This window comes from Mixophyes fleayi, chromosome 6 (genome assembly GCF_038048845.1).
Source record: "Mixophyes fleayi isolate aMixFle1 chromosome 6, aMixFle1.hap1, whole genome shotgun sequence".
Taxonomy (NCBI): domain Eukaryota; kingdom Metazoa; phylum Chordata; class Amphibia; order Anura; family Limnodynastidae; genus Mixophyes; species Mixophyes fleayi.
This window is the reverse complement of record NC_134407.1, coordinates 168,597,400-168,611,765: the sequence shown is the minus strand read 5'-3', so window position 1 is coordinate 168,611,765 and position 14,366 is coordinate 168,597,400. Positions and strand designations below refer to the sequence as shown.

Sequence of the window (14,366 nt, the reverse complement as noted above, 5' to 3'; positions counted from 1 at the left end):
TTTTTACAATTTTTAGAATAAGTTATGTTTTCTAAAAAAATATATATTTTTTTTTAAAGAAAAAAAATTCAAGAAACAGTTTTTAAAGAACAACACAGTATGATACATAAAAACCAAAGGATCCTATAACCTTCTGTGACACTGTTGGCTCCTTGCTCCAGTCCTCAAATAACCGGCAATGTAATTCCAGAGAGAAGCTTATAAAATGAGAAAAGCTAGTACTAACAAATGTAAAAGCCCATAAAAATCCCAATATATTTTAAGCACATAATTTTCATAAAAAATAATTTAGGTTCTATAGATAAAAAATTGTTGCTTGTAATTTTATTGGAATGTCTGGTGAACCAATAAATTACTGCAATAAAGTTAGTCTCAGAAAAGAAATATAGTATAAAGCAAAGTATTATATATAGGGTGTCTTTTTGAACTTAAATACAAATTTAACAAACATGAAAGGTTATATACATATATGTAAAATATTATTTAAGTGCCATTTTATTTATATTTGCTAGGTAGCAAATAGTGCAAACTATTGTTTCATTATCTGTTATTCTGGATAAAAGAAGCTAAATTAAACATCTTTCAACAGGTTTACAGACAGTAAGTCTAGTATATATAGGAAAAATGTTGAACTGCAGGTGAAATGAAATTTCGTTAGTGACGTATGACACTAAAGACAAGCAAACAATCACCATATGTATAATGAGCTTTACAATTAGAGGTAACAGCAGTTTTCTGACTAAGTAAGCAAATCTGATGTCTGCTGAATATTTTTCTTTTTAATTCATTTGCACCAATATATAATATTATGATTTGCAAATATTTTTTTCTTTTTGTTGCCATATGATTTAAATACTGCACTTAAAGGTGTTTTTTGCAAGATTCAATTACCCATGTAAATTTGCAAAAACTTTTAGACTTTCTGCTTCTACAAGGCACAGCTTATTAATTTGAACAACAAGTGCAAAAACTGTAAATCTTTCTACTGTATATCTCCATTTCATCAATTTACCTAAATCCAAGATAATCCACCATCAGACTCAGTTTCCTCCAGTTCACATATAAGCCATGCCAAAAGGGAAATGGGCTTCTAAGAATTCTTCCTAACTTATCTCGTGGAATTAATGACTTAATATTTGCAACAAAACGGATGGGAATTGTGCATATTAGTGTTACAGTTTGCTCTAAGAACCAAAATGGTTTAATCTGGTTTCAATTAATTGTTACAATGGCCTGATTTGATTCACTCACTTGATTTGGAATGAAGATCGCACATTTTCAATGACTGCTGTCATGCACTATATTTTTCTGTGCTATAGACCACTTATTCAACCCAAATTCTGCATCTACTGTTTGCAACACAATATATTGAATTTGCTACTGTATGTAAAATGCCTATTTCATACTTAATGAAATCTAAGCGTGTGGTAACTATAAGACATTGCTTCAGAGTAAACAGAGAAATAATGAAAGGGTACCATCCCATTATAATTAAACTATGCATCATGTACCAGGATAAAAATGTTACGTGTGCAGTTTTTGCTGCTATAATTTATCATAAAATGCTATTTCTTCGTAAGGTGTGGCATAGACCTGTTTTATGGGAGAAATAAAATAGCATCCTTAGAAAAGAATCAAGAACCCAAAATGATGAGTTTTATGGGCAAACGCTTTCATTGCTATTGCACAAGCTTGATAGGACATGTTCCCATGGGAATCTAAACCCATAGTGGGCAACACCCTGAACAGTGGTATATAATAAGGCTCAAGCTGGATGGTTGCAGGAAGCATTTGTTGTCCACTGCATTCTTTGATTGAAGTCATCATGAGTGTCAAGCAAAGCCATAAGTCTTCATCTGGATCCTTGAGAGGATTGGGAGGTGGAAGTTCTGGTATTTCCCGCACTTCACATGTGCGCTCAAGTGGATCCTACAGATCACCTAGCGTTCATGGTAGTCTTGGAGGGAGAGGCCTAAGTAGTTCCTATGGATTTGGAGGTCATGGGAGTGCATCTGCTGGAAGTGTTAGCTTAGGTGTAGGTTATGGTGGTGGCAGTGCTGGAAGCTTTAGCTCCGGCTTTGGATCTGTTGGAGGTGGTGGTGGTGGAAGCTTTGGATCTGGGTTTGGTCTTGGTGGTGCCCATGCTGGTGGAGGAGACAACATTCTGAACATCAATGAGAAGGAAACCATGCAGCTTCTAAATGACCGACTGGCATCCTACCTAGACAAAGTTCGCTGTTTGGAAGAGGAGAATACACAACTGGAAAGAAAAATTAGAGAGTGGTATGACAAGCAGGTCCCATACACATCCCCTGATTTTCATCCCTACTTTAGGACTATTGAGGAGCTTCAAAATAAGGTATGATTTTGAATTATATTACATTTACTGAATGTTTCATACAAAATCCCTATTGAAAGGTTGTAGCAACATGAAAAATCAACTGTGTAATATAACAAAAATGATATATCCAATACAGAGATTACTATATGACTATATCATTTGTATTGTTCAGATTGGTGTGATTCCCTCATACACTTTTTATTTTACTTTTTCTATTTAAATCAGAGAATACCACAAATCAAATTTCTCCAACATCTTTTCAGATCTTGCAAGCAAGTACCAACAATGCCAACATCTTACTTCAGATTGATAATGCTCGGCTGGCTGCTGATGATTTCAGAACCAAGTAGGTTTCAAAACACATTTGGGTTCATATATATTCTGTAATACTAAAATTATTATGTAAACACAGGGAAACTTTAAAAATATGTTAATTTTAGAATATGTAATAATATAAACGTGTTGCATATTGATGTAAAATTGCCAAATATTATGTCTTTGTTTTAAGAATCAGTAACACATTATTTCCATCCAGAGATATTTGACTTTTGTACGCATAAAACCTCTTTTCCTTTAATTTTTGCTATTATAACTTTTATAAATCTTTAGCTTTGCTTGGTCCATATAAAGAAAAAAATTATATTTTGTATAACATACTGTTAATTAACATAATTAAGACATTACAATACAGGAGAATAGATTCCTGGATAATTCCATTTACATGTCAATCAATGCTAACTCTAATTGGTTTTTAGAGCTTGACTCGGGCTTGTGTTGGTACAAAATATAAAAGTACAGACAGTCTGATTTATTTTTCTTAGGGTGCCTTAGTGTGGGATAGGATGATCTGGGCAGCTTATGATCAATCATATACTGTAATGCAGAACAAAATTGTTATATTTGAATTTTGAAATTGTTATGAAAATTCTGTAAGGTTTGAAAATGAAGCAGCTCTCCGCATGAGTGTAGAGGCTGATATCAATGGACTACGTCGTGTCCTGGATGACCTGTTGTTGGCTAAGAAAGATCTAGAAATGCAACTACAGACTTTGAATGAGGAGTTGACCTACCTAAAGAAAAACCATGGCGAGGTAAGAAGGAAAGAGAAAGTCATGTAGTGTCCTGGGACCTTCTATCCATAATCCTAGTCATTCATAAAGTTAATGTTGAATTATAGCCAAAATATGCTATTAGCAAATGTACCTAAATGTGAGTTTAACAAGATCTGACCTGAAATATGGAGTGAACTGGTTAATAAAAAGTAAACATGTGGAAAACATTATAAAAATATAAATAATGACATTTTACCCTTTTGCACAAATATTTCTATAGATTAAATAGAAAGGTCTATTTTATGATATAGAATATAATTCTTATGGATTAGGCAGAGGGAAGTGTCACAACTGACAGCATGATCAGTTAAAAAAGAATATTTAGCGATTAGAGGATCTGAAGTTTACTTTTCTCACAAATGTTGCCTTTGTTATAGTCTACCTAAGAGATTAAATGTGTTAAGCGCATGGATGGTTTACTGTTGAGTTTATGTTCTCTGAAAGAGTTCATACTGTGTGGGTTTTTTAACTTCCTTTCTATTCTCTTTTTTAACTTTCTTCAATTTGTTGACAACAGAACATAAAATCAGAGAAACAGGGAGAGGCATATAATATGGAAATACAAATAAGGAGCAAAGGAAGGACAGGGGAATTTGGAGGCAATAGAATATTAATTTACCACCACATTTGGGCTCCCTGAAGTGTGTTTGTGTAAAGGAAGGAAATCCTTTGGAAGACTGAGATAAGGAATTAGCTTGTGAAAGGCATTTACATTAAATTAAATTGAAATTTTAGACAGCACAGGTAAAGGAATAATAAACATTTTAGTTACAAAAAAAAGTGTTTTTGTAGTATTACAACATTGGATTAAAGTAGCAGTCCCACAGATTTTCTTTAAATAGCCAGTTAAATATGTTTTAAGCATGTATCTGACATAACTTTTTCTTAGCTACCCCCCTACAATTATTATCTCCTTTTCAAGAGCTCTATGTTTGGCAAACAAAAATAGCTGCCACATAGACACAGGCTAACAGCTCTCAGCACGTCATGTGATGGCAGAGGGGGTGAAGGAGGATGCCACAGTGCAGACAAAGCTCAGAGGGGTGTTCCAAAGACTCTCTGCTCATTACATCATGTGCCTTAGGGCTGTGGCTGCCATGGTAGAATCATAAATCATTAATGGCAGCCTGAAGAAAGAAAAACAAGGATAAATAATAAATGCTATCATTTTTCTTATAGCCTGCCACAGTAAGTTATGTAAAAAAGACATTTTTTTCATGGGATTGATGGTTTAAAATGTAAATACTGTAATACAGTGACAAGGATGTTGTTTTCCTGGTGGGCAGCAATACTTTCCTATAATCTATTGAAGTGCTACCTGGTATTACTGTATAATTGTTGGCCCTTCTATTACTTGTTCTGCATTTGCAATCCTCCTTATATCTTACTTTCCCTGACTGGTATTAGCCTTTTAGTGCATAGGAAAAATAGGAATGGAAATATACAGATTTATTTACAAACAAGACACATACATTAAGCAATAGTTAAAAGTTACAGCAGATTTATTTTCAATGTATAATAAACTATAATTGTAAATACAAATTGCACTTGTTCCTGGACTTTATAGTGACTATTTCCTTGCATTGAAAAAAGTAACACCAAACCTATCACAAAAAGTAGGAAAACCTGTATAGTGCAAGGTATTAAACACTAGATACACCAAGGGGTAAATGTATCATACCCCGGTTTTTGCAACTCGCGGGAGATCAGCGTGTTTGCAGCTTAAATTTAAAGCGGCGCTGCCTTTTAAAGGGAAGTTTCCCTTTACAAGGCAGCGCCGCTTTAAATTTAAGCTGCGAACACGCCGATCTCCCGCGAGTTGCAAAAACCTGGGTATAATACATTTACCCCCAGATGTGCTGGCCACAGAGCCATAACTTAGAATTCTAGCGCCTGAGGCGAGAAAAGCAAATGCCGCCCTCCTAGCTCTCAATTTTAACCAAATGTACCTAAAATATTCCTAAATTGCTCCCCTCTTCAGCGTTGCGCCCTGGACGGTCGCCCGTCACACAGCCCTAGTTACGGCCCTGGCTTGCCAAGGGCTATTTGTACAGAAAGTGCAAATGATATATAGGGTACATGTATGTATGTTTGTATCTGTTATGTTATCCTTTAGGATTAAAACCAAAAATACAGCCCCCTATTGTGAGAAAAGCCGTATGTGCCACACAGTAATGGTTTTGCCATGTTTTACCTGATTCACTGCCCTTTCAGGAGGTAAACAGCCTGCGTTCTCAGCTGGGTGCCAGGGTTAATGTGGAAGTGGATGCTGCTCCTGCTGTGGACCTGAACAAAGTACTGACAGAAATAAGGGATCAGTATGAATCTCTGATGGCAAACAACATAAAGGAGGCTGAGAAGTGGTTCGGCGACAAGGTAAGAGGTTGACAAGACACAGAGAGTCACGGCAATGATATTATGTCGGAAAGTAATGACTTAGTGCTCTCTCTGTAGAGTGAAGAGCTAAACCAGCAGATGTCCGGCAGTACTCAGCAGCTTCAGACACACAGCACAGAAATCCTGCAACTCAAACACACAACTCAAAATTTGGAGATAGATCTTCAAACCCAAAGCAGCATGGTATGTACTTGTTTATGATTGTTCATACACTTCACATTCTAAAGTGCATCACTTCAACTTATTTTACATTTGCAAAACTGTATATGTAGAAATTGCAAAAGTCATGTCATGTATCTATAACTACCATACTATAATTTTTAATGCTGGTGTTGTCAAGTTAAGCCAATGCTGTGTCCTGAGAAGACTACATGAAGTTAAAATACATTGTTAATCTGTTTTCACCTGGTTCTTACATATTGTCTCCTTAGAAAGTTGCTCTGGAAAACACTTTGGCTGAGACAGAAGCTCGCTATTGCGCCCAACTCTCTCAGCTGCAGGATATGATTTCCAATGTGGAGGTGCAACTGGCAGAGCTGAGATCTGACCTGGAGAGGCAGAATTTCGAGTACAAAGTTCTCATGGATGTGAAGACTTATCTGGAAAAGGAAATAGCAACATACAGACAACTGATGGATGGAGAAGATATTCAGTATGTATTCACATATCAATCTATTATGGTGCAGTAACTTGTTGTATTGAAACCTATCGAGTGTATAGATTTTTTTCTGCAATCAACACAATCAAATTAATATCTTTAAGGGGACACTACTTTGGGCATCAAAAATGCAATTTTGCCTCACGGCAAAACCATGTTGAGCTGCAGGTGGCAAACTTAGAGTAAGCTGACAGGTGCCCTAGGTCTGCCCAACTTACCTTATTGGCTGGTGCAAACTTTTGCATCTCTGCAGATGCCATTATTTTGGCCTAAAAAAAAGTGCCCTTCTAAATAAAACTGGATGCATTTGCCGAAAAGTGGACATGTGACATCACCAAAGAACATTTGTGCTACGATTTTGTATTTTTGAGGTTTGTAAATAGGGTCCAGTCGAACAGTTTTCAAGATAACATGAAACATTGAAAATACTTACATAGGAAACATACAGTATAATTTGATGGCAGGAGAAAACTAACTGGTCTAGACTTGGACTATTGCTCACATCAGTAATATTCTACAGGTCCCTAGATAAATTTGTACACTAATAAATTAGCTTACTATCCCGTGCATGGAAAAAAGTCTACTTATGCAGCTGAAGCTACTGCTTCTAGCAGTTTCAGTAATAACACCCCCCCCCCAACATATATATTTCATCATCATCAGCTACTTATATAGCACCACTAATTTTGCAGCGCTGTAATTAGGACTCACTCACATCAGTCCCTGCCCCACTGGAGCTTACAATCTAAATTCCCTAACATACACACAGACCGAGTAGTATGTTTTTATAATGTGGGAAGAAACCGGAGCACCCGGAGGAAGCCCATGCAAACCCGGGGAGAACATATAAACTCCTCACAGATAAGGCCATGGTTAGAAACCAAACTCATGACCCCAGTGCTGTGAAGCAGACATGCTAGCCACTAAGCCACCGTGCTGTCCCCATATTATGTACATTCCTTCGAATATTGCTCTTCGAAAAATCATAACAAATTAGGGTTCCCTTCAATCAAGTGCACATGCAACAACTATTTCCCATGAATCTGTACCCATTCCCTGATATACAAAAGTGCAGGTGGATGGCTTTCTTAATCGTTTAAGGTCTTAAGCAGTTGCATTAGACATATGCTGGATGGTTCAGTTGTAGCTTTCCAAATGTTCAGCCAGGAGCTTCATCATTCACAGTCATGGATTTGTAGAAATGCCACATAGGTGCTGGCATAGGGGGCAGAAATTAAGGATTGGCAGACTGTTTCTTATTTCAACATGTTATCACTCATTTTTGCCTGCAGCATGTGCATAAAAAATTCATGATACATAATACTTTTATTTCTTTAATATTTCTGGCCATTAAGATAAAGAAGTAGATGGTGTGCATTACAGAAAGAATTTGGGGGGTATCAAGCTAGATGTGTCCATATTAATACTAGTGATGCTCAGGCTCGGTTCCTCGAGAACCAAACACACCCGAACTTAAGGGATCTGAGTACCTTTTAGCGGGCCCTCGAAAACGAGGCAAAACGTCACTGTCACGTCGTCGGATCTCGCGAGTTTTGAAAGCCTTTTTAAGATCCAACATAACGAGGGGTGGAAGGGAGGACGGACCCCCATTTTTTCTTTTCTGCCACTGCTGTGTGCCAATGTGTCCTGGATGTGCTAGGAACTGCTATGTATCCAGCCAGGTTCGCTGCAGTATTTGTCCAAAAGTGTATGTAAATAATATTGTGATCTGTGAGGTGGTCATAATTGACTGCAAATGACTTGAAATTAGTGTTATTGAGGTTAATAATAATGTAGGAACAAAAAAAGAGCAAAAATATGTTTTTAGCATATTTTAGGATTTTTCCTAAAAAAAATCCAAGACCAAAACCAAAACACACGAGGGCGGTTTTGCCAAAACCAAAACCAAAACGCGAAGCTAATTCAGATCCAAATCCAAAACCAAAACCAGTTTATGGGGGTCAGTGAGCATCTCTAATTAATACATTACTAATGGTGATACAGACACTTGATTTATTTTCACTCCTGCATTTTATTTAACCTTGAGTTTTACATGAAGCAGCAGGCTGATCTGTGTTGGCTAATGATACAAAATAAAGAGAGATATGAGTTAAGATGATACCTGCACTTTCCAAGACAACATAGGTCTTTATCAAGTGAGCACGACAACAGGACTGGAGTAGTCTGGAAAACTGGCTGTAGTAAGGACTCATTCACCTTGATGTCCAGACCATGGTGGAAATGTATGGTTTTTGAATACTTAGCTTTACTGTAGAGTTTCTAATCATGGTAAAATGTTTCTTTACAGGCGGGGCACTTGGTATTCGAGGAACAGCCGGGATATGAGTGCAGGTGGCACATCAGGCTCCAGCGGCTCTGGAGGAATGGGTGGAATGAGTCATTCTGGTAGTGGAAAACCAAGAACTATAGTGGAAGATGTTTCTCAGTCTAAACGGGATTAGTATCTGTTACAGTAATGCCAACCCTATCACAGACGCTTTAAAGGCACACAATAGAATTATGTTTCCCCCGCAATTTTTTTCTTGGGTTCTTATTCCTTTAAGACAGAAGTACTAGGTAAACTATCATAAAATAAAGCATTTCTTAACTTCATCAAAAATCCAAAAGTGAAATGCTTACTTCATTATGACCTGCTGATCAGGTGATACTGACTAATAGAGGGATGGTGACAAACGATGTCCATGGAGACTCTTGAGGGATAGTGTTTGTCTGAGTGGGGAGAGAGTGTCTGTAAGTGGGGTGAAGTGTTACACCATGTGGGGGAGAGAGTGTCTGTAAGTGGGGGTGAAGTGTTACACTATGAGGGGGAGGGAGTGTCTCTGAGTGGGATAAATTGTCAGTGTATACTGGATAGGTTTTCTCTGTGAATGGGGTGAAGTGTCACTGTGTGTATGGCAAGCAATATTCAAACACTGATCTGCCATTAGACACTCCTAGTACTACTGCTTTAATCAATAACAAGCAACTAAACTGCCATTATTAATGACTTAAATAAACTATTTTCCCAACCACGCATTTCACATTAGCTATAAGCAACTCATATTCATATTTCCCTATCAGGCTTGCTGGTCCTGCTATTCTGTACTGCACCATTAAATGTGTCTGGGAGGCTGAATCCATATTTAGCAAAATATCCCTTTATTGTAAAGGTGTCATTACTGCAAAGTATGTGCTTTTGTTTCATTGTGAAATATTGCTGTATATTAGGTGTTTGTAAGGCCTGGATTGGTCAGAAGCTTCAGATAATGTTACCTGACAAATCTCTTAATAAAATTTATTGATGCATATAAGCAAGAGTTTCCTCTCTAGTGTATATACTGTGTGGACTGTATACATCACATTCAAGGTAATTAAATCTGTTAAGAACACCCTCGCTAAGTCTGTGATTTGGATGTTACTATCAGGGGTTAAACTGGATTTCTAGCACTCACCTATCACACGTTACAGATTTAGCTGAAACCCACCCAAAAAGCAGATCTTTCACATTCATACACACCTAATAGCTGCCACTACCTATTGTATTAGGGCAAAAGAACCCTAAAACTGTGTTACACAAATGTACACGCTGACACACACTATGCTTTTTGTTAGCAAAATGGGTTAACAGTTCGCACACCAGCATTCAAAGGGTTAACATGGCATACACTAGCACACACTCTTAAAAGGTATAATAATTGGTTATAGAAACAAGGAATTTAAGATTTACTCCCCAAAATGTACAATTTTTCATAACATACAGGAAGTTTTTAACCATGTTCCCCTGACTCACTAAGAGGGGCAGTGTATATGCTAATATGGGAAGGAAATTCACACTGGGGTGTGAATTGTACTCTATTCAGAAACCCTCCAAAAGACCTGCCCTATCTTTTCTATGACACATCACAGAGACACAATTCCCCATTAAATAAGCAGGCTGTAATTTACCACACAATTGCATTTGATATATGACATTATTATGATATTAAGACCATACTTGCCAACCTTTGGAAACTTAATTCCGGGAGATCGCAGGCAGGGGGGCGTGGTTGGAGGGCGGGAGGGCGGGGCAAATCGCGTCATGTTGGCACCGCCCCCGTGACAAAATGCTGTTTTTGTCGCGGGTACAAAAAGTCACGATTCACCGCGAATCGCGGCATTTTGAGGAGAAAATTGCATTATGCGGGATACTTCCCTACTCTCCCGGGAGTCCGGTAGACCTACTCGAATTTCGGGAGTCTCCCGGACATTCCGGGAGAGTTGGCAAGTATGATTATGACACATTTCAGAAAATTATTTATTATTATAGTTTCTCTGTACAGCAATTGTTTATAATTTACACACATTATGCAGCTTCTGTTACTGAATTTAAGTTGGCACAGAGATTTCACAAAGCATAAAATATGAAGAAAAGTGTTTTTGAAGGTTCATATTTCTATATAAATACATGGGCAGCTTGTGAGGGATTCTGACAGGAGACTATTCCTATGCTAACGAACGTATTCCTTTGTTGTCAAAAGTACAACAGCTCAGCAGGAATATCCACCTCTGAGCATTGGAGCCAGGGAGTCTGTTCTAGCTGAGAACACCTCCTTGCCAGCTGAAAATAACACCTTTAAATACCAACATCCTTTTGTCTCCTTAATGCAGATAGTTATCAGAGGGGAATTTCCAGAAGTGGTAACAGTTTCTCATAATATCCTGAGACAGTTAGCTTACTAGGTATGAGAAACTCATTCTGTTAATAGGATAAAAGACATCTGCCAGCCGGGTGTTTGCTGTAAGGGAAGATCACTATTAAAATCAAATTAAATCATTTTGTGCTGGCCACCGTGAGGTCAGAAAGTACACAAAATAAATACTTCAGATAATTTAACTCCTATGTTATAAATTTGACCATTCATATTTCATATGAACTCTATTCACCATAAAATCAAATTTTTATTTAGTATTGAACTTAAAGGATAAGAAAGAGAAATAATGTATTTAATGCCAGAGAAAAGGCTAAAAAAAAATCTTTGCTACAAAATTACATCTATGTGCCCAATGTGTCACAAGTTTATTTACAAAATTTTAATGTAAAAAAAATTCTGTTGGTACAAAATGACAAACTAAACAAATCAATCACCTACTCATAGTGCAATCATTAATTTTGTGGTCTGAATTGATGTTCATTTAGCCTTTCAGGAAATAGTGACATTGAAGATCAATGACGTCATACAATCTTTGTGTATTGATAGACTTATTATTGAAAGACTTTTGCATTTTTATCTACAGTAGAAATGGCAGATCTGTTGCTGGCTATTGCAGGGTGCTGGGGGACAAAATGTTGTGTGTAGTTTCCTTGCAGGATAACCCCACCCTTTCAAGCACCTGTTATGGCCTATAAATTGATTTGAGCAGCTTCCACTTTTGTATTTGTCTGAGAGGCATGTTGGTGTCAGTAGCTGAGAGGGGGTACTGACACTGAATTTCTGTTTGGAGGCTTCTGGGGTACCTCTTTGGTAAGTTGACTCTCAATTTAAAAACACCTATGTATGGCCCAAATATATGGGACTTTCATTGTTTAGAGTAGGACCATCCTATTAGCAAAAGCGCCTTGGCGTGGCGGATGGCTTAAACATACATTTGCAAATGTGTGCAACAAAGACTTTTGCATTTTTATCTACAGTAGAAATGGCAGATCTGTTGCTGGCTATTGCAGGGTGCTGGGGGAAAAAATGTTGTGTGTAGTTTCCTTGCAGGATAACCCCACCCTTTCAAGCACCTGTTATGGCCTATAAATTATTTTGAGCAGCTTCCACTTTTGTATTAGACTTATTATTGGGCAGAATGGAGGACTCCACTTAGTGTATGACAAGTCTACTCAAAGAGATGAAATAAAACTTTAATGAAAATATATCTTAAATATAGATTATACCAAGTGATATTTATTAAACCCCCTTCATTGGTTTTTGTAAAAAATAAAAAAAAATCAAGGGGGAAAATAAAAAAAAACATTGTGCATTTGTAATGACTAGTTGGGGAAAAGATTGATTTAACATTATACACAAAGAGGATAGTTTCATTGTAATTGAAATGTTATGGTAAATAAACTTTCAGTCTTTGTCTTGAAAGGTGAACCTTCATGAGTAGTGAATGAACAGCCAATAAGTACAGAAGACTGTCAAAATCCAAATCAAATTGAGAAAATAGACTTTACTGTCACAATACTTTATTTAAGTTGACAGTGGCGTTTTATCTCAATAGCGTGTGTGAGAATCAGCAAAATGGAAGTTCTCGAGAATCTATGACCAGCAAAATCTATTTGTTATAGAGAACAAGAGGGTGCCACCTTGCAACAGATAGTGGTTAGTGACAGCCTCCCAAAGAACGAATAGTTTGCAGGTAATAAATTACAGCAAACTTCCATTTTTGTTTTTCGGGAAGACCAACCACCTAGTAACAGCTAATGGGTAGAATAGCCAGTACCTGGTGGTTCCTCTGAGGAACTCAAGTCTTTCTCAGTTGGTCTCTAGTTGTGCCTAATGAGTGTATGTGAGGAAGACAAAGAGGCTGCTTGCATTATAATTGGTAAGGGGATACCATTCCCCCATGGCCTTGGTAGTCCTTAGAGTACAAAAGCCATAGGATCCTGGCATGGAGAGAACTTTTAAATTGAGAAGTATCTCTCCCAGAATTAGACATTGCAGATAAAATGAATCTCATTATAGTGTTGAGATGAGCAGCGCTATATGGCTTTCGACATTTAATAAGTAATTGGGAAAGTTCATGCCTGTGTGTGTCTGTGAACTGTAAATAGGAGGTTAAACATGCCACTATGCAGAAGCCAGTTTAATGGGATCTGAAACAATAGCAAATTCAATAACTGGCTGATTCAGGGAATATGTCTTTGTTCTACCTATGAGAATAATATGGAGGCCACCAAGCGTCTGGATGATTAATTGTATACTACTGTAGATTTCAGGTACGGCACTGTGGACCTTTTGTGCATCTGCATAAATAAACATAATGATAATCCCTGGGTGCATAAAATGTATAATGGACTATTTTGCACCTCTGGCAGCCAGTGCTATGGCCGATAGTAGTTTCCACAACACTTTAATGGAAACTACTGAGGAGGAAAGAGATCTAGGAGTCCAAAACCCTGGTGAGGAGAAATGGGGACCTTAAGTAGAGGAATGGGAATGGCAAATGTCAGCCAACTGTTGAGTTATTTCATCTCCTAGTCTGTTAATATTATGTGTGCTGTTCTAGGACATTTAAATCTGAAAAGGATTCCTAGGAGAAATTGCATATTCCTGTAGTAATGTGAGGCATGGGGACAGACTAGATACTTCCCTGTTATGTGAGCCAAACCTTGAAGTGCAACCTCAGAGCTGTGGAGAAAGCATTTTACCTACACTCTGACACTCTGCAGTATTCTCTGGGTAACAGATATAGGGATGTAGTGTCCAAGATGAACCCTTGGAATATAAGCGACAGGTTTGGCATGAGGATGCATTTCTCTAATTTTGTGAACGCTAGGTTTTGCAGTAGGGAGATAGTTAAGTCCCTGTGAGTGCTGAGGCACTGATGGTCTGGATGGACTAATAGGATACAGATAAGTATATTAGACAAAGTACACGTCTGAGAATGATAAATAAGGTCCATAATATAACAAGTTTACTATTGTACCTGTCATCCTTAGGCACAAGTATGTGACATCACTTCTGATTGGCAGCCACCAGCACTGAGTCTGTCTACCACTTCCAAAGGAAACTGTAGAAGGAGGATAGTTAATGCAGCGGCCAGGGTCTGCCCCAGGACCAGCAGCACCCTGTGCCCTCTCCCCCTTCAACTAACTTAGACATTATACTTT

General features: G+C 37.7%; 1 protein-coding gene across 1 annotated transcript; it reads left to right on the top strand.

The window, feature by feature from the left end:
* Positions 1-1,825: 1,825 nt before the first annotated feature.
* On the top strand, positions 1,826-8,970 carry LOC142095371 (keratin, type I cytoskeletal 19-like). The gene is made up of 7 exons (XM_075178323.1): positions 1,826-2,359; positions 2,605-2,687; positions 3,276-3,432; positions 5,668-5,829; positions 5,908-6,033; positions 6,282-6,502; positions 8,817-8,970. Exons 1-7 carry the CDS (start codon positions 1,826-1,828, stop codon positions 8,968-8,970), a joined length of 1,437 nt encoding a protein of 478 aa, XP_075034424.1.
* Positions 8,971-14,366: the final 5,396 nt, after the last annotated feature.

Coding starts and splice junctions, on each gene's coding strand:
- LOC142095371 (XM_075178323.1), top strand. CDS start 1,826: ATGAGTGTCAAGCAAAGCCATAAGTCTTCATCTGGATCCTTGAGAGGA. Junction 3,433..5,667: donor TAAAGAAAAACCATGGCGAG/GTAAGAAGGAAA, acceptor CTGCCCTTTCAG/GAGGTAAACAGCCTGCGTTC. Junction 6,034..6,281: donor TTCAAACCCAAAGCAGCATG/GTATGTACTTGT, acceptor TTGTCTCCTTAG/AAAGTTGCTCTGGAAAACAC.